At 42.0% G+C, this 22,104-nt stretch overlaps 1 protein-coding gene across 1 annotated transcript in view; it reads right to left on the bottom strand.

The window, feature by feature from the left end:
- Positions 1-495: 495 nt before the first annotated feature.
- The window catches only part of TAFAZZIN (tafazzin, phospholipid-lysophospholipid transacylase), a 212,134-nt gene continuing 190,525 nt past the window's right edge, over positions 496-22,104 (bottom strand). The window contains exon 11 of the mRNA XM_069645466.1: positions 496-5,090. Within this exon, the coding sequence (XP_069501567.1) occupies positions 4,989-5,090 (102 nt within the window). The 3' untranslated portion in view covers positions 496-4,988. The remainder of the gene's footprint in view (positions 5,091-22,104) is intronic.

Below are 22,104 nucleotides of genomic sequence, written 5' to 3'. Positions count from 1 at the left end.
GCCATGTTCCTTTATTCTATTGTTTAATTTGCCTCATATAAAAGTTGGAAGGGCTGAAGAGCTAATAAAGGATGCCTTTGCATTTGCTTGTATTCGGTCTACTATGTACAAGCAGGAATTGTGGCTGATCGCCCATGAGATGGTTGGTTTTGCAGTATCATTAAAAGAAGCACTGCTTCATATGTTTTCATTCCAACAACCATCAGGTTATGGCTCGAGTCTGTTTACATTTCTAACAATATAGCAGTTTACAGGGCCTACTTTGCTAACACAATATCCGATATACAACACAAACTATGGGCGAGAGAAAGCAAATTGGCAAATTTCAAATGCAGTTCAAATTATACGAACAAATCACCCAATGCATAACTACATTTGTTACTAGTACAAGCTAACTCAAAGAAATGCTCAAATTCATATATGCACAGAACAAAACTTCAAGTAACTTTACAAGCTTAACTCAAACCTGCAAATAATTTTCAAAGGCATCATGCATTGGGCTTAAGATCTTTATTGAAAAAGCAGATTACATTATCAAAATAATATCAAAAGACGATTCCACCCAAATGGGCCCCAGAAGGAAAGAACAGAAAGGACCGTAGACTGGGTACGTCAAAGTACAGCTTTACTGAAAGAGGCTGGTGTGTGTTAGAGAGGTACCAACCTTCTCCAGTAGGAAGAGCATAGAAAGCCTGATGCACTTTCAGTGACCTCAGTCAGCAGACCACAATTCCCTAACAGAGGCGATGTGGGGCAGGCAGAGAGGAATTATCTTTCATACATGCAGTGTGTACAATGCCAAATTAAACTCATGGTTATTCAATACTATTAAAAACATAATTCTCCTTCACAAAAGAAAATGCAGACTTTCTAGAAAAAGGTATAGGGAGTACATCTCATGCAACAGGGCAACCTAAGGCTTCTCCTAAAAGAGAAACCCGTTTTGGTGACGATTCCATGACACATGGGAAACACACAGGTGTCCAGGATATTTTCTTAAACCAGATTGTGGGACAGGGAGGTTTATAATCTGACCTACTCCTCTGATGCTTATATTTTAATATTGTGGTCACAATCTGATCAGCAGACTAGAGTCACCAGATTTGGACAGAAGGGGACACTAGGCAAACTGATATTTTATGGGGATGTACAACTTTTAAGGTTAGATGTAGTTCTGGTCTGTTCTAATGGCTCTAACCAGAACTCTTGGACAGAAAAAGTGGAATTCACACACATACTTTTTGTTTAAATAAAAAAATACTTAACTATTAAAAATGGCAGGCACTTAAAGTGCTTCTGTGGAAGACTATCCTATGAAAAACACAGCAAGCCAGGTTTGCTTTGAGTGCACTGTTGGGACACTTGATGACCAGTTAAGACCATTAGGGCATCTTCTATTGGGCATTCACACGCCGTTTCCAGAGGACAGCATGCTTGTTGGGGTACATCTGACAGCTCAGCAATACAGGTGTTCACAAACACACTGCACCCCATGGGCCACTCAAAACTGTATTCATGACCTCTGAGTGAACTGCTTCATTGGCCAGACAATAGCATAAGAAAGACAAAGCCTGGCATGCGTCACTGGCCAGAGAGGAACATAGGCAAGTCAAAGGTTGACCAGCTTCAGTGGTCATTAAGAAGCATAGCAAAGTCAAAGGCTGACCGGCTTCAGTGGTCATTGAGAAGTGTAGGAACGTCAAAGGCTTTAGGTGTCAGTGGAAAGCTTATGATCAAGTGAAGGAATGCCTGACCTACTTCAGGGGTAATTGAGAAGCATAAAGTTAAAGGATTCCACGGCCAGATGGAAGTAGACTGTACTAGTGAGTAGCTGGGCACAGCTTGTGTGATCTGCGTAGCAGTTCAGGGAACAATCACAGAGTAAAATGGTTATTGATTTGTTTTCCAAAACACTGAAACACCATCCAGTTTGAGAGCATGCCTTTCAACGAGTCATTTTGTCAACATGAGCATTTTTCATAGATGCAGAAAGCCCAAAATGAAATTGAAGGATGTATAAAAAAAGGCGGGTGCTTCAAAAGTGCTGGGAGGGCCATAGAAGAACAAGCCACATTAGTAAGTGTGAAACATTACCAGACATCCCCAGATAAACGTGATAATTTTAACATTCGAGATGGCTTCAAAAGAAATCATGAGTATGCTGCACAGTCTCTTTTGCATTTCTACCAGCTCTGTGCTATTGGGATCGGCTGTGTCCTGGCCTGCTTTACATTTATGACATCACAATCAGGAACATTATGAGGGTGTATGCTGTGTTGAATGCAACAACTATTTATCTAGGACTCATACTAGAAACTAGCAATGGGCCATTGTGAAGAATGTTCAGTATAAAACAGGTTATTCCCCAGTGTACATGAAGCAGTGTTCCTTGTATAAAAACATCTGAATGTAGAACAGAGCCATTCAAACATCAAGCCACGGTATAGACAATATGACATGTAAGAAAGGAATCATTAACAAAAACAATAATTGTGCGGGCATTTGCATTTCTGGAAGGGGTCTGCAATTTAATCCAGTACTTGCACAGGTACGCCGACACCAAAGAAAAACAAATCCAAAACTATTCTTCTATGGTCGCCATTCTTGATCTCCACTTATACAAAAAGACCAGCTTACATTGAAAACCATAATAGAAGGCTCAGGTCCAAATGAGACGAGGATGCTGAGTTGGCATAATAGAATACGATTTTGAGTTAGTCCCATTGGCTGTAGATTTTGAGCTTGGGCAGTAAACTGCAAAACTTGCCTAATGCAATCCAGTAAGGTTTTCAGCTGGGGACATGACATGGGCTATGATTTCATGCTAGTACCAAAACATTTTGATTAAATGCCAACGGTTGTGATTTTATTTTCAAAGAACAGCATAGGCTTCCATATTCTATGATTTTAAGCTGGCCCGATGAACGATATTTCTGAGCTGGCGCAACAAACTGGTGTGGTTTTCAGATGGTGCCATGAACTGTTTAAACTAGTGCTTTGTGCTATGTTTTTGAGCCACAGAGCAAACTCAGCTGGCACCATGGACTGTGCTATTAAGCATGTATCACAGATTGCGGTTTTGAACTGGCACAATGGACCATACCTTGACTGGTGACGATTACAAGTCCGAGCGTTTCCTAAACAGTCAGAGCTTACTTTTCATCATGATTTCGAACTGTCAAAATTCTTATTAGCCGGGACCATCAACTAGGACTTTGAGCCGGTGCCATTGACTAAGGTTTGGAGGGGACACCATCTGCCATTTCAAGTGGAGTAACGGATTGTGGATATATGAGTTGGTATTGTGGTTCATGATTTTAAGGTAGCAAAGTGGACCATGATTTTGAGCAGTCCCCAGCAATCGAGATTCTCGGTTGGCGAAGCTCACTGGTTATGAGCTGGTGCTGTCTGCCATGATTTTCAACATGCACAGTGGCTGGACGAGCTATCTTCTAGAAGATGAAAGTAAGGTGGCATAATGGAATAGAATTTCAAGCTACAGTTGAAGACCGTGACCTTGTGCTGGCACCATGGATTATGATTTTGAACTGGCACTGTCGACTACAATGCTGAACTGCTGCGGCAGACTTTGTTGGCCCATGTTTTTCTGAAAGTACTGTCAGCCATAGTTTTCAGCTGGCACTGGATGCCACCATTTGAAAGGCAGCTATGTACCATGATTCTGAGCTGCTAAGGCTTTTGCTTTTTTACCTCATGCTATAGCCCGCAAATTTGAGATAGCACAGTTGTACGGCACAAAGTGCGGAAAACGTCTCTTTACCTCCCAAATGGATGTTATGAAGATGGCAAATGGGTTACATTATAACGGTTCTCTGTCTTCCAGCGCCACTGGGAACTGAATTTACAACCACTCTACCATTGCATGCACTACTTTTACTGTTGTCGCCTTATCAGCGAACAACCAAGCATCATAGGATCAAGGATAGACCTCAGAATATGTAGATTACTGATAAATCCATCAGATTGGGTTTTTCACAAAAGAGGAGACATTTACCTATTATTAAGGGAATCTATTACAGAAGTGCCTAAACTTCACGGCCATTCTTTAGAAGCACAGTGAGTCAATGCACTTTACTGCCAGTAAACGGTTTGACCAATGATAGTAAAGGAGGATCAATGGGGGAAAGAGGTCTGCTCTCAAGTTAGAGCCTCTGGCATGGACAGAACTGGGCGAATAGCTATGCTCCGAGGTTGGAGTCTGTGGAACTTGTAGTATCCGAGGTAACATTGCTGCTAGGTAAAGCAACAGTCATGAAATCCCTGAAAAATAAGAAGTGGATAATCCGGTCATAGTTGAGCCGTTTCTCCTATATGAGGTAGATTAAAAAAGTGCCATCGTAAAGCAGGCAGTGGCAAACAGACATATCCTGATGATTGCAGGATGGAGCTCCCTTCACGTGCACTAAATCTCCTTAGTCAATTCTCTGGCATGTTCTCAGACATCTGCAATGCCTGGCTCTTTTCTTGACACATTACCAAGTCGGTGTCAAGGTCATTTTGTATTGATGGAGATAAAAAGTGCCTTAATTTTCACCTCTATACAGAATTAGTACCCTATTCCTAGGAGCCTCAAGAGCAGGAATCCTTCAGAAATGCCCATACAACTGAAATGGAAACTGTGGAGCAAAAAGCAAGCAGAAAGACCAACTTTGCCTTGATGCACCTGCGACAGTTGTTGCACACACTTAAAAGAATACGCTGAAATTGAGACACACTAAAAGGGGTTGAGGCTCCACATTAGAACTGTGTCCCACATCTCTTTTCCATGCATCTGCCTAACCAAACTAAGGATATCTTGTATCCTAGGTTCCTGTCCCACCCCTGAAGATTCCCAGGCACCCCTAGCTCCCAGCCTCAGCTATTACATACAGAGAGGTGTGGTTATCTCAGGGGTGAGCTTATTTTCGGAGTTGAGCTATCTCTGGTGTTTTGATCGTTTAAGGAGTCAATTATTTATGGGCTTTCAGTTATCTCCTGGGTTGGAAGTGCTGATGCAGTGACTCTGCCTGCAGCCTCAGCGTCTGGAACTCTTCCTGAATGAAGTCAGTGACAGCTTTTCGCATCTCTACCTATGAAGGAGGGGACAAGATAAGAGATGAGACCAGCATATACTCATGGTGCAGAATTCCTAATGCACCAACAACAACACAAACACAAAGAAACAATGATATGCATGCTCAGAAATTGTAGACTATATCAGAAAAGATGCATTATCAGATCTGGAAGGATTACTGTAAGGGTTTATATTGAAGCTTGAAATCACAAGTACTCAATAGAGCTCTCCCCAAAGTACAACTATGCTCAGTTGTGGAAAATGTCATTCCCACCAGACAATTAAATGTCTCATTTCTTTGTGATTTCTAACTGTGTGTTGGCGCCTCATTTCACACTATGTTCTGGCTACGTATATACCATGGTAAAGGTATTCATATTAGCATTAAAATCCATCAGCCCATCACAACACAGCATCCTGTCTCCAACACTTGGTACTTAAAAATAAATTCATCTACATTGCTTCATTCCGCGCAGGTTATGTTGTTATCTTCCCCAGTGTTTCTCTTATCAGGACAAAAACCCACTGTAACTAGTGACAGAAGCTGTACGTCCACTACTATAGGAGGAGATACATGACATGGGCAGAGTTTGGCAGGGAGTCAAAAGGGATATAAAGGCTAGGTTTTCTCCTGTATAGCAAGGAAGAGGGTGAACTCTGAACAAACGTGTTCAATTCAATGAACTATGGTAATTACAAATGAAACAGAAGTTCCTTGAAAAATATTTACCCTTAATCGACAATGATATACAAAATTAACAATTTTCCAAAAAAAAACACAGTATTTGTATACTCAATAACATTAGATGTTTAATAAATGATACATTCCGATTCAATCATAGTTTATCCCAAAAAATGGTTTCTCAGTAAAAAGAAACATGCAGCAAGAAATCTCAAAGTGAAAATAATTACTGTATATATTATGCCTTCGCTCTCGTGCAAGGCATAGTTAGGTTAAGACAAAAGGCCTCATCATGAGTTGTGTGGTATCCCGGCGCTAATTGCGCCGGTATACCGGCCAACGCTATTAGCGTTACTGCAACTCGGTCTGGCGCAATTTGCACCAGATCCGAGTTGCGGTCAGGAGGTAAATCCCCATTCCCATTGGACCCAATGGGGGTTTCTTGGCGCCATTAGCGCCGGCGCAATTAGCGCTGCGCTAATAGCGCTGATAATGGGAGGAAAGGGGAGATTTTTACCTCAAGCAAAAAGCTGGAGGTAAAACTCCCACTTTCCGCCCAATTTGAGATTGGACGGAGCAGTAAATGCGGCGGTAATAGGATTACTGTTGCACCTTAACGCTCCGCCCAACTCATTTATTTTATTTTTATTTATTTATATATTTATAACGCACCGCAGCTCGCGAGCATCAGGGCGCGACAAGAACACGAAAAGACAGAGGTCACAGGACTACGTAAAAAGAAAAAGGGGAGGACTCAGAGGAGTCCAAGCTGAAAAATTAACAAATTACCTTTCCAGTCTGAGGTTATCTGGAAGCTCGTTCCAGAGTGCAATAGCTTTGGTGGGAAAAGCTCTCCCAAGTCCAGTAGCTTTGATTCTGGTGTGGCTAACTTTAAGTAGCCCTTTTTTGGCTGATCTTAGGCAACGGCTTGGTTCATACCAGTGAAATTCCCTTTTGAGGTTGGATGGGGCTGTGCCGAATAGACAGCGGTGGACAAGAGTCAACGATTTGAATTTAATACGCTCCTCTATGGCGAGCCAGTGGAGACCTATTCGGTCGTGGGTGATGTGCTCGCGCTTGGATTTCCCGGTGATAGTTCTAACAGCGTTGTTCTGGATTATCTGGCATTGTTTGATGCAGGAGTTGCTTGAACCAAGCATCAACGCATTCCCATAATCCAGTCGGGACAAAATCGTGGCTCTAGCGATGGTGGTGCTGTTTTTGGCCCCATGAGGCCCCAAGTCTCTATTGTGTTTCAGAAAATTACTTTTCTCAATAAACTTCGAATGCTGGCATAAAAAAATCTGAAAATATTCTACAGTAATATTTTGGGGCTGCTACCTGTTCATGCAGATTTGTACATTAACTGCTTCATAGTTCACATTATTTTTACTTTGATCATATTTTGAACAGCTTTTAACTTGGGTTTTCCATAGGAAAAATATATTATTTTTGGCCTATATACCTACAAACTTCGTTTCGATTGTCACATTTCTTTGCAGGCGCCTTGGATTTCATCTGAAACTGGTACACTGAAAAAATATTTTAGAAAATCGATTTGCCCAATTTTGAGATATTAACAATTTAATATTTATCTATATATAACGCATGCGCAATGACGTTTTTGACCGAAATAAATACCAAAGTACAAAATAAATGTCAACCATATGCACAGCAACCGCGCAAACCACACGCAGAGCAGCCATAACCAGCAAGAAAATACCTTATTTAAGCAACAATATTAATATATGACGCATGCGCAATGAAGAACAGAGTACAAGCCAACCACACGCACAGCAGCCATAACCACACAACATACACACTAACCCCCACTGAGTACACATGACCACACACCCCTTATATGGACTCACCATCACTGTGTACACATTACAACATTCACTAAAGCAAAAAAAATGCTAAATTCCAATATTATCAGGACCACACACAACATACGCACCCACCCACAATGCGTACACATTACAAACTACACTAAAGCGAGGAAGTACATAATTCAAGCAACAATATGCAGCCAACATTACCATGCCCACACACAACATACGCAATCACCCCCAATGCGTACACAACATTGTGTACATATCTGTGAAGGCATCATTGAGTACACACAGACAACAGATTCAAATTTCAAACAAAAAGAACTCTTTATTAACTCAAATGTCAGGATGGTGTAAGGTCTTACTTTCCGTATACTAAGGTGGGATTTCAATACCTAAATAAACTAAGGAAAGTCAGTAAGTTCAATTTAAGAGTTTGTCTGTGTCCAAGAACCTATACTTGCCCTCACAACTAAAGCTAAACAATGTGTAGCGATGTCAGTAACAAAAGAAACATTGTTCAAACTGAAAGTTCTGAGCTTCTTCCAGCTCCTGGCTTTCCCATGGTTCCCTTTATGACAGTTCCACCAAAGGGTCTCTGGGTTCCCTTCCCCAGGTTCAACACAGTTCTGCAAAAGGGTTTTGGGTTGCCTCCGCCAAGTTCAATATGGTTTCCCAGAATAGTCTCGGGGTTCCCATCCCAAAGTGCAACAAAGCTCCACAGAAAGGTCTCGGGGTTCCCTTACCCATGAATCAAATTATTCATTTAATTCAAAGGAATAGGTTCTTCCACTTTCACCTGGTTCAATATTTTCATATATAGTTCACAAAAGGGTTTCTCCACCATTCAACAGTAAGGGGGTGCATCCCAGCCCCTCCCGTTGACCTAGGTTTCTGAAGTACACGTTTCTTTAATGGTGCACAAGTTTCAATGCCTGAGTGTTTCCTTCCCCAAGCATCAAGATAGTTCAAACTTTGGTGGGGTTTTCCCCGGCCTAGGCGCAGTTGTCGGACCGCACGGTCCACCCGTTACAGGTCACGCAACCAGTACCCCTGGTTAGCGTCCTTTTCACCAACATCACAATGTCCTTAATCTTATTGCTTCAGTCGGGGTTTCACAAAGTTTCTCTCTATTTGGCCAACAATTGTTTCTCAATGATTTCCACTGATTTTGGCCTACACTAGTCTCCCAACTCTTTCACAAGCTCCGGCCATTTATTTAATTCACAATTCTTTTCTCTGGGCACTACTGTTTTGGTAAGGCTTTATGCTAGCTTTTGCCACTACTGGTTCCACAATGCTTTGTGCTGGATCTTGCCGCAACTGGTTCCACAGTGCTTTGTGCTGGCTCTTGCCACTACTGCCTCCACAATGCTTTGCGCTGGCTCTTGCCACTTCTGATTTCCCAACGCTTTTCACTCTCAGGTCGGTATTCAAAACCACACATGATTTGATTAGTCTATGCAGGCTGGACAACCTCCTCGCCGTGTCCGGGCCCCCTTCTGAAGGTAGACTCACCCGATTGTATCTACTGTGGTTCTGCCAGTACTCCAGTCATACACGGGTCGATTTCTCTGTGTGGAGTCTTGCAGCACTGATGTGCCAGCGTTCGGCAGCTTTGCTGCGTCCTGACCGGTAGGCTGTCAGCAACTCGAGCGGTCTCTCGCATTCCCTCTAACTTCCGTCTGCGTCGCACCGGCAGAGCCACTGGATTCTGCAACCTCCAACGAGCCTTGCTTCCGCTGCTCCAGCTCTGCACTCTCCGGTCCCTCGATATACCGCTTGCCTTCTCTCACACCATCGGTTATAGTTCTGCCTCCTCGAGCTGGCTTCTGCTACAACCCCTTCATCACCTTCCCAGGTGTTGGGGATTTTAAAGTCTCCGCCAGGCTGATTGGTCTTTTGAAAACTAGACCGTTCAGTTTTATGACTGCAGTCCTTTCTCCATGTTGTTCGTGTTGTCCTCTTTCTCGGGTCATTACCAAAGTGGTGTTGGGTACTCTTCTTCATCCCAGTACAAAGGTGGTGTATGTATGTATGACTGTCATAGGGACAATAGTGATGACTGAGAATATCCTATAAAGGCCTGGGGAATGTCCTCCCTATGAACGTGAACTGGGGGAGACCATGTCTCATATGTGGGGTTCTCCTCCTCTCTCCCCAAGTCTCCCCTGTCCAGGTGATCCGCCCTTGCATATACACCCACGGGGTCAGGATCCAAAAGCGCCGACTCCTCCCTGGCTACCTTGGAGGAGGATAACTTAGGATAGGAAGAGAAGTGAGGACACCCTCAGATTCCTTACAGATCATACACTAAAGCAAGGAAATGCACAAAATGTATTAACAAAAAACATGTTGCATTCACAAACAAAAAGTAAAGCAGCACATTACTTCAATTCATAATATAAGCCTTCAATAATATTGGTTAAAAATAAACGATTTCCCTCATTACTTAAATGTACTCCATCAAGCTAAAAATAGTTTAATTTTTACTTTCCTTTTGTGGCGAAAAATATAATGTAGGCCATGTTCAACTAAAAATGTATATATACACATCCATTTACATAGATTTGCACACAATTTATTTATATCCAAATTCTACGCGCTGCCAAGCATTAATAGAACATTCGTGTTCCTAGAAACAATTCTGCTAGGTTAACCAAGTCAATTTGAATGCCAAAACATTATTCAGTTCCTCTTCGGTAACCCAAATCATTGCCTCCAGCGTGTCTCAAAATTAGATACGGTATTTTGCCACTGTTCTTCATTATGTCTTTCCATTTCCACTGCGGTAGCCATGCCATTCCACTTTCATATTTCCAAATGGTAAAACAGTTACCACTTGTCACACTCTGTTCCATCCAGAGAATCAAGGAGTCGCTAATTATCAACACTGTCCCTACATTTAAGGAAAACATTGAAATATATAATAACTTCAAATTATTGTACACACAAGAACATAATGTATACATACAACCCCTTTTACAGCACTTACTTGTTACATTTTATGTCTAAACTGCACCAAAACATTTTTTGAACGTAAGAGCTTTCAATCACCAAGGTGGAAAAATGCATTGACAAGCACATGTGTAATGAAAGATATGTACATAACATTATACATGCGAGCATGCAAAACGTAAACTACAATAATTTGCTTTACAAGCACATGCGTACTTGCATCACATACAACATTAAATATATGCGCATGACAAATTTATAATACGCATACATTGATATACAAACATTGTGCGCATGTACACTGCAAGAACGCTGTACCAATACTTCTACACATGACTAGAATCACACTAATACCTACACATGCATAATGCTAAATATACTTATATTGCAGATGCATACAATTATTTACTTACAACTACAATACATACACAACACATTTGCTTATATGTGTACCTAGTGTTCCATTTTTAAAAAAAGGAATTCTTTACAAAACAAATGACTACTAACCACTTTTTCATTCACAGGCCCACATGTTAATAATTAGTAACAGTGCATGTGTAATCTAAACTATTTCTATGTTGCTACAGTAATAACCAATCACCATACAGGAACACTCTGCTGAACTTATTTTACAACAAATGCATGTGCTGTTTATGTATTTAACCATACCCAAAAAACAGAACCTTTTCAACCACACCTATTAACAATATTAAACACTTCAATTGAAGACCCTGATCAATACAGATGCAAAGTAAGTACCCTTTAAAAACAATCAATTGTTCATAACAATAACCACTATTATAAATAATGCTAGACTTGTAGAATTTCAAATTTCCTAGTTTAAAATTATTCATGTATGCTTATTTTATTGCAGCAAATTTGAAAATGTCAACCACTCCTTTAGACGCTTCTATGGAGTCATGTTAGTAAAATAGTTATTATAAAATATACACTTACCAGTGAATGCAACAATGAGTTGTATGTAAACAGTTAAATAATAAAGCCCACTCTTTTAGTTATTTAACAATGCAATATCTCAATAAATTACAAATGCAACTTTGTACAGTAGCGCACCATTCAGTTGTTCAAGTTCATGCGCTTCATAGCTTCAACAAGTATGCATGCTTAATTCCGTTACTTATTTTTAAATGCTATATAGCACTAAATTATAAATGCAAATACGAATGTATGCAGTAGCGTACTATTTACATTACACTTTATACCTTCTAGTGTTGTGTACGCTAAATAGCTATCCATTAGGCAAATTTAATATTCAACAAATGTCCTTACAATTAGAACATACAGGAGTGTACACTAAACAGTACACCATTTAACAAGTGTCCTTACAATTATAATGTACGTGTATGCAAAATACAAATAACATAACGTACAATAAACATGCAACCAACAGTACGCCTGATCTACAGCTTTAAAAATGATACACTTGACCTTATAAGCGTATTCATGTAGATTATGTTACTTTAAAATGCATCCTTATTGGGCACTTAAGCTTTTTAAAGTGTGTTCCATTGTTATGATAGTGTACCTTTAATAATTACTCATGTACGCCTAAAGTCATGTTCGCTGCACTGCGTACATGTCATTCGCTTTACAGCTTTAACAGGTATGTATGCTAAACAGTACATAACATTATCAGCGTATATAAGTACCCTTTACAAACATTTTTCAAAATTGTAATAAAAATGACCACTAGTATTATAAATAATGTTAAACTTGTAACATTTCTACTTCAAAATAATTGTATGCTTATTTTATTTCAGCAAATTTCAAAATGCTAATAACTCCTTTGGACTCTTCTACAGACCCAGGTAAGTAAAACAGTCATCATAAAAACTACATTTACCAGTGAATGCAACAATTACTCATATGTGAACCTGGTTAAACAAGTAACTAAAATGGTAAGTTTGCATTATTTAATAATGCTATATTGCAATACTTATTAACTACAAATAGAACTGTATGCAGTAGCGTACTAGTCAGTTGTTCAACTAGTTAATACACTTACCGCGTTTTTAGTAAGCTCCAACGCGTGTGCACGCTTATTAACCATGTATTAGGGTCAGTTAATGTTGAACAAGTATACCGGTAATTCAGTTACTTCTTTTGTAATACTATATTGAACTGATTATTACCTTCAAATACACATTTATGCAGTAGCATACTATTTACTTTGCAACCTTCAGAGACTTTATAGCTTCTACTTGTGTGTATGGTAAATAGCTATCCATTAACGCATTTAATATGTAACAAGTGTCTTTAAAAATTAGAACGCACATTTGGCCAAAGATATTACTTTACTTAAGGTGCATCCTTATTGGGCATTTCAGCTGTCTAATGTCTGTCCCATTTTGATGATAATGTACCTTTAATAATTACTTTGTACATTTCATAAGCTTTACAGCTTTAATATGTATGTACGCTTAACAGTACATATAACATCAGTGTACGATTAACAAAACATCGTACCCACATTAAACAGAATGTACAGCTTGTAAACCGTATGCTGAACCTCATAAGCATAGCGATTGCAACATTATTTTATGACTAATTTAAACATTTAACATATATATTTTACACAAATAAATGTACTAATGTTACTATTACATTGTCATTAACATACAAATATTTTACTATTATAACAGATCTCATATTTTATAGGTGGAACATCAACATTAACAGAGGATGAAAAGACAAAGTAGACCAAACATTGAGGAAGAAACATAAAAATCATTATACATCTTTTAAGTATAATTTATTGTTAAAACAAATGAAAACATTTACAACTAAAACATGCAAAGTCAACAGAAATAAAACCAAATTGTGTTTTGTTCAATAAAATTAAAATACAATTTTGTTTTGTTACAACACATTCAATAATACAATAAAGGTAACATCATTCTCCTATATAAAAAATATAACTGACCTGTTCTTTAAAACATGTGCAATTATAACAAAAGGTAAAACAAAATTGTGGTTTCTCCCAAAAAACACACTTGCCTTTTAAAATAAAAATGTAAAAATCCAATAAAAGATAAAATAACATGGTCCTTAAATAACAAAGGACAATTTAATTTATTAAATTTCAGGTGGAAAACGCAAGCAAGAAAAAAAGCTGTAAAAGAAAAAAACAAAGAAAAACACCAGAAACATTCCTCCAAAAAAGAACACAAAAACAAAAAGGAAAGCAAAAACTCATTAGGGAACAAGAAGTTGAAAAAATATTTCTTCACACTACCACATTGGAATTACAACTGTACCAACAATTGGTAATGTTAGAGGACAACTAGTAGAAGGTATATTTCATGAACATCAAGTTAATAAGGAAATAATAGAGTTTATTGTGCCAGTTGAAATCTTTCCTTCAGTAGTCACAAGTCCTTTCAAATATTTAAAACCAGCTACTGAAAATGCTAATCTACTTTAATATTCCCAGTATTAGTATCACACCTCAATCAGTTTAATTCACCACCGCCAAACACCTAAAATTAACAAATTAAAATGAATAAAAAACACCCGGTCAAAATGTGATTTTTTTTTCAACAGTACACCAACAACCTACATTGCCTATTACCAGTTCTACAACTGTTTCAATATTTGAAAGTGCTCTTAACACAAAACATACAATCACCTAATACTGAAGCTAGTACTATTCCAACAGTCCAAACCTCAGAAAATCTCAAAATAACAAATATATTCCCTACTAGTACTATTTAAAAAAGTAGCACTTCGACCACTTATATTTCAAAAATTTAAACTTCTCGTATACATAAAAACAAAAGAAAGTGATTTGCCAATGCCAACTCCTGTTACATTATCAAAATAACTTAAACCTCCTATTATTTCAAGTATTAGTATTTCAATAATTAAACTGCCGTGGCCCACAAAAAACGACAAAAGATAAATGCACCCATTACTGGTACTTCTTTAACTTATACATCAGAAAGTTCAACTACTGAATAAATAACTAAATGTCCCTACTACTGACAGTAAGACCAGCATATTAAGCAGTGTTATTAGCAAAATCAAAAAACCACAAAGAAATACAAGTACCACTGGAACAATTCCATTTGGCAACTTAAGATCTTAGATTTGGGACTACTTTGATACTCCCCAACCAGATGGGTGAAATGTTACTCTGGTAATTTACACCATCTGCAAAGCACATTTAAAAAGGGGTATCCCTCAAAAATATAATTTCCAAAATTCTGCAATGTTGGCACATATGCAAAATACACAGGAACAGATATATTTTTTAAATGTTTATAAAAATAAAACAAACTTCAATAAAAACCCAGTTCTACTGTAGTTCGGTCAAGTGAAAAACAATACCAAAAGAAAAATGTGGAAAGCACGAAGGCATCATGAAGTAAGACACAGCACACAGACTAAGTTCAAACAAAAGATAGGAACTTAAATGTCGGGATGGTAGAAGGCCTAACTTGCCCTATGCTAACGTGCGATTTCCCTACCTAAACAAAACTAAGGAAAGACTAAGTCAAAGAGTTCAACTTAAATGTCTGTCCAAAACCTATGCTTGCCCTCATAAGTAAAGCTAAACAGTGTTTTAGGATGTCAATAAATAAAAGAAATGGTGATCAACACAAAGTTCTGAGGTTCTTCCAGTTCTTAGCTTCCTTTTCAGCTTCCCTTCCCCAAGTTCAAGAAAGTTCCACAAAAGTGTCACGGTACAGCGCTATTCCCTATGGAAGACTTGGAAATGGTTAACACGGCAGTGCCATTGTGCTCCCACTCCAAGCATCTGCAACGCTCCAGTCGATTTTCAAGATGGCTGGCGCTACTTTAACCATCGAAAGTCAGCGATCATGGTGTTGAAACCCTTGTACTTTCCACGGTTACCAAAGCTAGTGCAAGTAGCTTGCTTGCCCTGTTCAGCCCTCTTGCATCCTTACCTTCTTTACTTGTGTACTTCCTTGCTTCTACTCTTCCGCCCTGCCTGGTTCCCGCTTCCATAGCGCTGCCCTTCTCCTCAATGTTTTTCTTTGCGGACTTCCTGAACGCTGCTACGCCCGTCATCTTGGCATACAGGAGCTCTGTTCATACAACACCTCTCTGCTGGGGTTTTTTCGGCAACTGCTTTTCCCCCAACTTACGGGCGTCCCTTTCTGCAGTCACTGGTGCAAGTTGGTGTCAAAAGACTGGCGCTGTGGAGGGGGGGGATTGCCCTTTCTTCAGCAAGGAGAGTTCTGCGGTACGAAGAAAGACTGCGAAGAAGACCTATGACCCTACATCTTCACATTCTGAAGACGCTGATCAAGACCCAGTTGAGAAACGTGGCAAGTCTCGCCATAACAGATTGCAACGCCTGAAGGAGGAAAAGAAGATAGAACAGCTACAAGAACGAATGCAGGCTGTCCAGGGTTTAACCCTCGAAGTCCAACATCTAAGGGCAGAAAATACTTTAAGACAAATAGTCACAGCCCGAGAGCTGCAACCAGTCGACCCTCCCCCATTAGGGGGGGTTTACCAAACAAATTCGATAGATCCCCAAAGAACCTGAAAGAATTCCTGAACCCATGCATGATCCACCTTTCACCCGATTGCGTTCGCTACTGACAGAGCCAAGATAGGCTTCATGATTTCCAACATGGTGTGAAATGCTCTATCCTGGTCAACCCCTTTGGTTCCCATGGCTAGTCCACTTTTGGCAGACTATGGAACCTTTGTTCAAGCTTTTAAGGAGACCCTTGAGAGACCAGAAATGGTGTACTCTGCATATGAGACCCTTATGGATCTACCCTTATGGATCTTCGTCAGGGTACTTCTACTGTTTTGGACTATGTCTCAACCTTCAAAAAGAGTGCAGTTCAGACAGGATGGCCAGAAACTGCACAATATACAATATTTTGTCAAGGTCTTTGCGGAAGAGGTTTAGGACGAAATGGCCAGACTACCCAGGCTAACTTCTTTCTACGAATTGGTTTCTATTGTGTTACAAATAGAATTCCCGATTTCTAAAAGAAGAGAAGAAGGAAGGAAGCTTAAAGGACCATTTATACCTCTTCATCGGAATCCCATCCAGCCTCCTTCGGAACAACGCTCTCCAGAGGAAACAATGCAGATTGGGATAACCCAAGATCCACTTACTCCAGAGGAAAGAAAGCGGCGGAGAGCCATAGGATTATGTCTATACTGTGGCTCTAAAGGACATTTACTTAGAGAATGTACAGAAGTACCCCCTAGGAGGCTGGGAAACTACAAACCCCACTCCTAGATGGGACAAGGAGCAGGGGTATTTTTGGAAGTCCTGCCATAGTTACTCTAAGGACTAAAAAGGCATTGGATAACCATCTTATGGTGCTTTGTGTTACCCTTCAGGCTCCTCAACAGGCACCATTGGAGATGCTAGCGCTTTTGGAATGCAGAGCTGCTGGCAATTTTGTGGACAGAGTATGGGCAAATCGGAATAAATGATCCTATGTGATCAAGACAGAACCACTGCCCGTGGAAGGAGTTGATGGTACACCGTTGAGTTCTGGTCCCATCAAATGGAGTTCAGTTTCTCTACAAATGAAGATTCATGAGCATATAGAGGATATATCTTTTGATTACATCAGAGCTGCTAATTTTCCTCTCATTTTGGAAATTGGCTGGTTGCGGCAACACAACCCAGATATTGATTGGACGGCTAACATGGTCCAGTTTACCTCACAGCATTGTCACCATTTCTGTTTTTGTGGCAGAACCCCCCAAAAGGATGCAGAATTGAAACTAGGTTCTTCAACTAGTGCCCGAAGTATTCATCTTATCCCTTATGCCTATCAGGAGTATAATGATGTATTTGAGGACCGCATTCCTAGGGAACTACCACCTCATTGTCCTGTACACTGCGGGGTCAATCTTGAACCTGGGCCTTTAGTCCCTTTTGGTCGCATGTTCAGCTTATCTCTACCTGAAAAGCAGCTTTGAGGACTTATTTGGAAACCAACCTCGCACATGGTCTCATCAGACAATCTAAGTCGCCGGCAGGGTCATCGTTATTCTTCATCCCCAAGAAAGAAACCAAGGAGCTTAGTCCCTGTATCAATTACAAAGGTCTAAATAGGATTACTGTAAGGGTAAGTAGCCTATGCCCCTGATTTAAGACATTCTGGTGGCTGTTCAGGCATTCCAAATATTTTCCAAAATTGATCTATGGGGGGCTTATCATTTAGTACGAGTCTGAAAGGGAGATGAATGAAAGACGGCCTTCCGAACTCCGTTTGGGCATTTTGAGTATTGTGTCATGCCTTTCTGATTCGTAAACACCCCCGCTGTGTTCCAGTGATTCATCGATCAAGTTTTTGCTGACCTACTTTACCATAAGGTCATTGTGTATCTCGATGATATCCTTGTATACTCTAAAAGGAAAGAAGACCATCACCCGCATGCACAACAGGTATTGGAGAGGTTAAGGCAAAAGAACCTGTTGGTGAAACCGGAGAAATGCTGTTTTAATACCTCCTCAGTGACTTATCTGGGTTTCATTCTGTCTAATGAAGGGATTGAGATGGATTCCAAAAAAGTCAAAGCCATTTTTAAATGGCCTTCCCCGCTTTCTGTAAAGCAAATCCAAAGAATTTTGGGACTGGCGAATTTATATAGTTGCTTTAATTCCAGAATTCTCTAACAACGTACTCCCTATAACCTCATTACTCAAGGAGGGTGTTCCCTTCCAATGGGGAATGATCCCAAGCCAAAGTCTTTGATATGCTGAAGAACAAATTCTGTTCAGCACCCCTACTACAGCAAAGCAATCAATCCCTACCCTTTGTCCTGGAGACAGACGCATCGTCGTCTGCTTTAGGGGCTGTTCTCAAGCAAATAGGGCCTGATGGAGAGGAACACCCTATTGCATACTACTCAAGGACTTTCACTCCCAGTGAATCTATTCTGTTCTTGAGAAATAATTATTGGCAATATGGCAAGCTTGTCTGGAATGGAGACATTTGTTTTTAATGGCCTCAGAACCATTTGAAGTGAGAACGGACCACAAGAACCTAAAAGTACTACAACAACTGGAGTGCAACAACAGTCGCCATGCTCGATGGGCTAACTTCTTTCTTCAGTAGAACAAGTTACTCTCTTACCTGGTAAAGTTCTTTCGATAGGATGGTCCGACGACGTATTCTTTATCTTTGACAGTAATCACCACAGCTGTGCTGCTTCGGAAAATTTTCGGCATCTGCGTCCTACGTCGATGACGTTGGTGCGCCGTCCCGGAGGACCTCCTCCGACAGCCGACGTCACCCGATGTGATAAGTAGGACGCACGACGCCCGTAGCCTCAGTTGTAGTTTTTTCCCCCAGAACATGTGCCACCAGTCTTCTGCCAGTCAGACACACAAGGCCTTGCGGAAACGTAAGCTGCAATCGCATAAGAAATTCTGCAGCGGGGAAGGTAGGGAGGGAGCGATATGGAATACGTCGTCGGACCATCCCATCGAAAGAACGTTACCAGGTAAGCGAGTAACTTGTTCTTTGAGGGGACTGGGTCCTCCGACGTATTCCATATCTTTAACAGACTCCCAAAGCAGTACCAAACCAAGGAGGTGGGAAAAGAATTTAGAACACAAATTTAGCATGCCCAATCAAATTGGGGAATAAAGGACTGCCTTGCTAAAGGCCAGATCCTGTCCAGGGATGGAATCGAGGAAGTAGTGACGTACAAAAGTATGTACAGAAGCCCAGGTGGTTGCATCACAGATGTTACGAAAAGGAACACCCCTCTGTAGGACAGTAGATGCAGCTATACCCTGGTAGAATGGAATGGGCCCACAAGCCAGCCGGTTACCAAGCGAAACACTCGGAGATAGCCAAAATAATCCAACAAGACAAAGTCTGTTTCGTCACAGCTTGTCCCAAACGCTTTCCAGCGTAACCAATGAAGAGTTGATCGTCCACTCTGACCCAGGACATGCGTGAAATATAAAAGCTCAACGCTCTCCTAGGATCAAGCCTATGGAGCCTCTCCTCTTCCTCATCAGGATGCGGAGGAGGATAGAATGCCGGAAGAACAACCTTCTGGCCCAAATGAAATTCCGAAACCACCTTCGGAAGAAAGGAAGGACGAACTCGAAGTACAACCCTGTCCTTATGAAACACAGTGAAGGGTGGCTTAACTGAAAGTGCCTGTAACTCACTCACTCTGCGAGCGGAAGTAACCGCAACCAAAAACAAAGTTTTAAGATTTAACAGTCTCAAAGGGCAAGAATGTAAAGGCTCAAACGGAGCACCCATAAGAAACTTAAGAACAAGGTTCAAATCCCAACCGGGCACCAGAAAAGGTGACGGAGAGAACACATTAGTGAGCCCTTTCAAAAACTGAGAAATTAAAGGCATCTTCAAATAGGAACATTCTTCAGATGAGCGCTTAAATATGGACAGCGCCGCCAGGTAACCTTTAATGGTACCCACTTGCAAGCCCCTGTGGGCCAAAGAAGGCAAAAAGAACAGAACCATGGGAATGTCACATTCAAAAGGATCCACATTCTTAACTCTGCACCAGTCGCAGAATTTACGCCAACGGCAACGGTATAGAGACTTTGTTTCCGGCCGCCTGGCCGAGAGCAACACCTCCAACACATCTTCAGGGAGGTCCCAATGCTTATACCTCAACCTTTCAGAAGCCAAGCGTGAAGGTTGAGGGATCGGACCTCTGGATGGAGAACCTGACCCTCCCTCCTGTGAGAGCAGATCGTCTCGGTAGGGAAGACGACGTGGAGGGCCGATGGACAAGTCGAGAAGGTCCGGGTACCACGTCCTCGGGGCCCACGACAGAGCAATGAGGATCATCCGGGAACCGAACCTCCGTAACCTCCGCAGTACTTGCGGGATGACGGGGACTGGAGGAAACGTGTACAGCATTGGGAATGACCACTCCACCACAAACGCGTCTCCTAAGGCTCCTTTTGGAGGAAATTCCCGCGAGCAGAACCTTTCGCACTTCCGGTTGACACTGGAGGCGAAGAGATCCACTTGAGGGGTCCCCCAAAGGACGAAGATCTCCAGGAGAATCTCCTGAGCCAGCTCCCACTCGTGAGAGACCGTGCTCTGCCTGCTCAGAGCGTCTGCCGTCGTCTCCTGCCAGATGAACAGCCGAGATCGAAACTTCCTGCTGGATGGCCCAAAACTCGAGCTGCATCGCCTCCCTGCACAGAGGAAGTGACCCTGCCCCCCCCCTTTTTGTTGAGGTAGTGCATGGCCACCGTGTTGTCCGTCAGGATCAGGACACTCCTTCCTTGCACAGTCGGCAGAAAACCCTTCAGGGCTAGCCTGACGGCCCTCAGCTCCAACAGATTGATATGGAGTCTGGACTCTGACGGAGACCAACGACCACTGACTGTCAACTCGTTGGCATGAGCTCCCCATCCCGTGAGGGATGTGTCCACCACGATCGTCACCTCCGGCCAGGGAAGCCAAAACGGAGCCCCCTTCATTAGATTGCCTTCGATGGCCCACCACAGAAGGTCCTGGGCGACCGAGGGCGGCACCTGAACAGGGTCCGACATCCTGCAGGAAGATTGCGACCACTGCATCTTGAGTGCCCACTGCAAAGATCTCATCTGCAGACGAGCCTCTGGCACCAGAAGAATGCAGGATGCCAAGAGGCCGAGCAACCTCAAGAACTCGAACGCCGGGAGCGTCTGGGCAAGTTGAAACTTGTGCACCATCTGCTGAATGTGAAGAGCCCTCACCTGGGGAGGAAAACACAGCCCCAGGGTTGTGTCGAGCACTGCTCCGATGTACTGGAGCCGCTGTGCTGGCGTCAAATGGGACTTCTTTAAATTGAGGGAGAAGCCCAGCTTGTGAAGGGAGTGGCAGGTGACGGACAGATGATCCAGGACTTGCTCGGGAGAGCTCCCCCTGATCAACCAATCGTCCAGGTAGGGGTAGACATGAATCCCCCCTTTCCTGAGATGCGCTGCCACCACCACCATGAGCTTGGTGAAAACCCTCTGGGCGGAGGGCAATCCGAACGGCAGGACCCGAAACTGAAAGTGCAAGTCGCCAACCGCGAACCTCAGGTACTTCTTGTGCCTGGGATGGATCGGCACATAGAAGTAAGCTTCCTTGAGGTCGAGAGACACCAACCAGTCCTGAAGTTGAAGGGCCTGGAGAACTTGAGAGAGAGTAACCATCTTGAACTTGTCCCTCCGGAGGAGTTTTTTCAAACCGCGCAAGTCCATGATGGGTCTCAAACCCCGTCTTTCTTCGAAATCAAAAAATAAGGGGAATGCCATCCCTTGTTCCTCTCCGCTACAGGCACCAGTTCTATGGTGCCTTTCTCCAGCAGGGCTTGAATTTCCTGCGCAAAGAGCGGATCCGGACTCTTCAAAGAGAGGTTCCCAGGTGGATTGTCGTGAGGCCTCTGCCGAAAGGGAAGACAGTAGCCGTGGGTCATGATCTCCAGAACCCACACATCTGAAGTAATGGCCCACCACTCTACAAGATGCTGCGCCAGCCTTCCCCCCAACCGGCGAACCATAGGACATGGCCTCATGACTGAGTGGTAGCGGCTGCGGCGTTGCCTGAGGGCAA

Source organism: Ambystoma mexicanum, chromosome 2p (genome assembly GCF_040938575.1).
Source record: "Ambystoma mexicanum isolate Mex_15411 chromosome 2p, UKY_AmexF1_1, whole genome shotgun sequence".
NCBI classification, from domain to species: domain Eukaryota; kingdom Metazoa; phylum Chordata; class Amphibia; order Caudata; family Ambystomatidae; genus Ambystoma; species Ambystoma mexicanum.
Note: the sequence above shows the minus strand (reverse complement) of the source record. Positions and strands in the feature narration are given on the sequence as shown.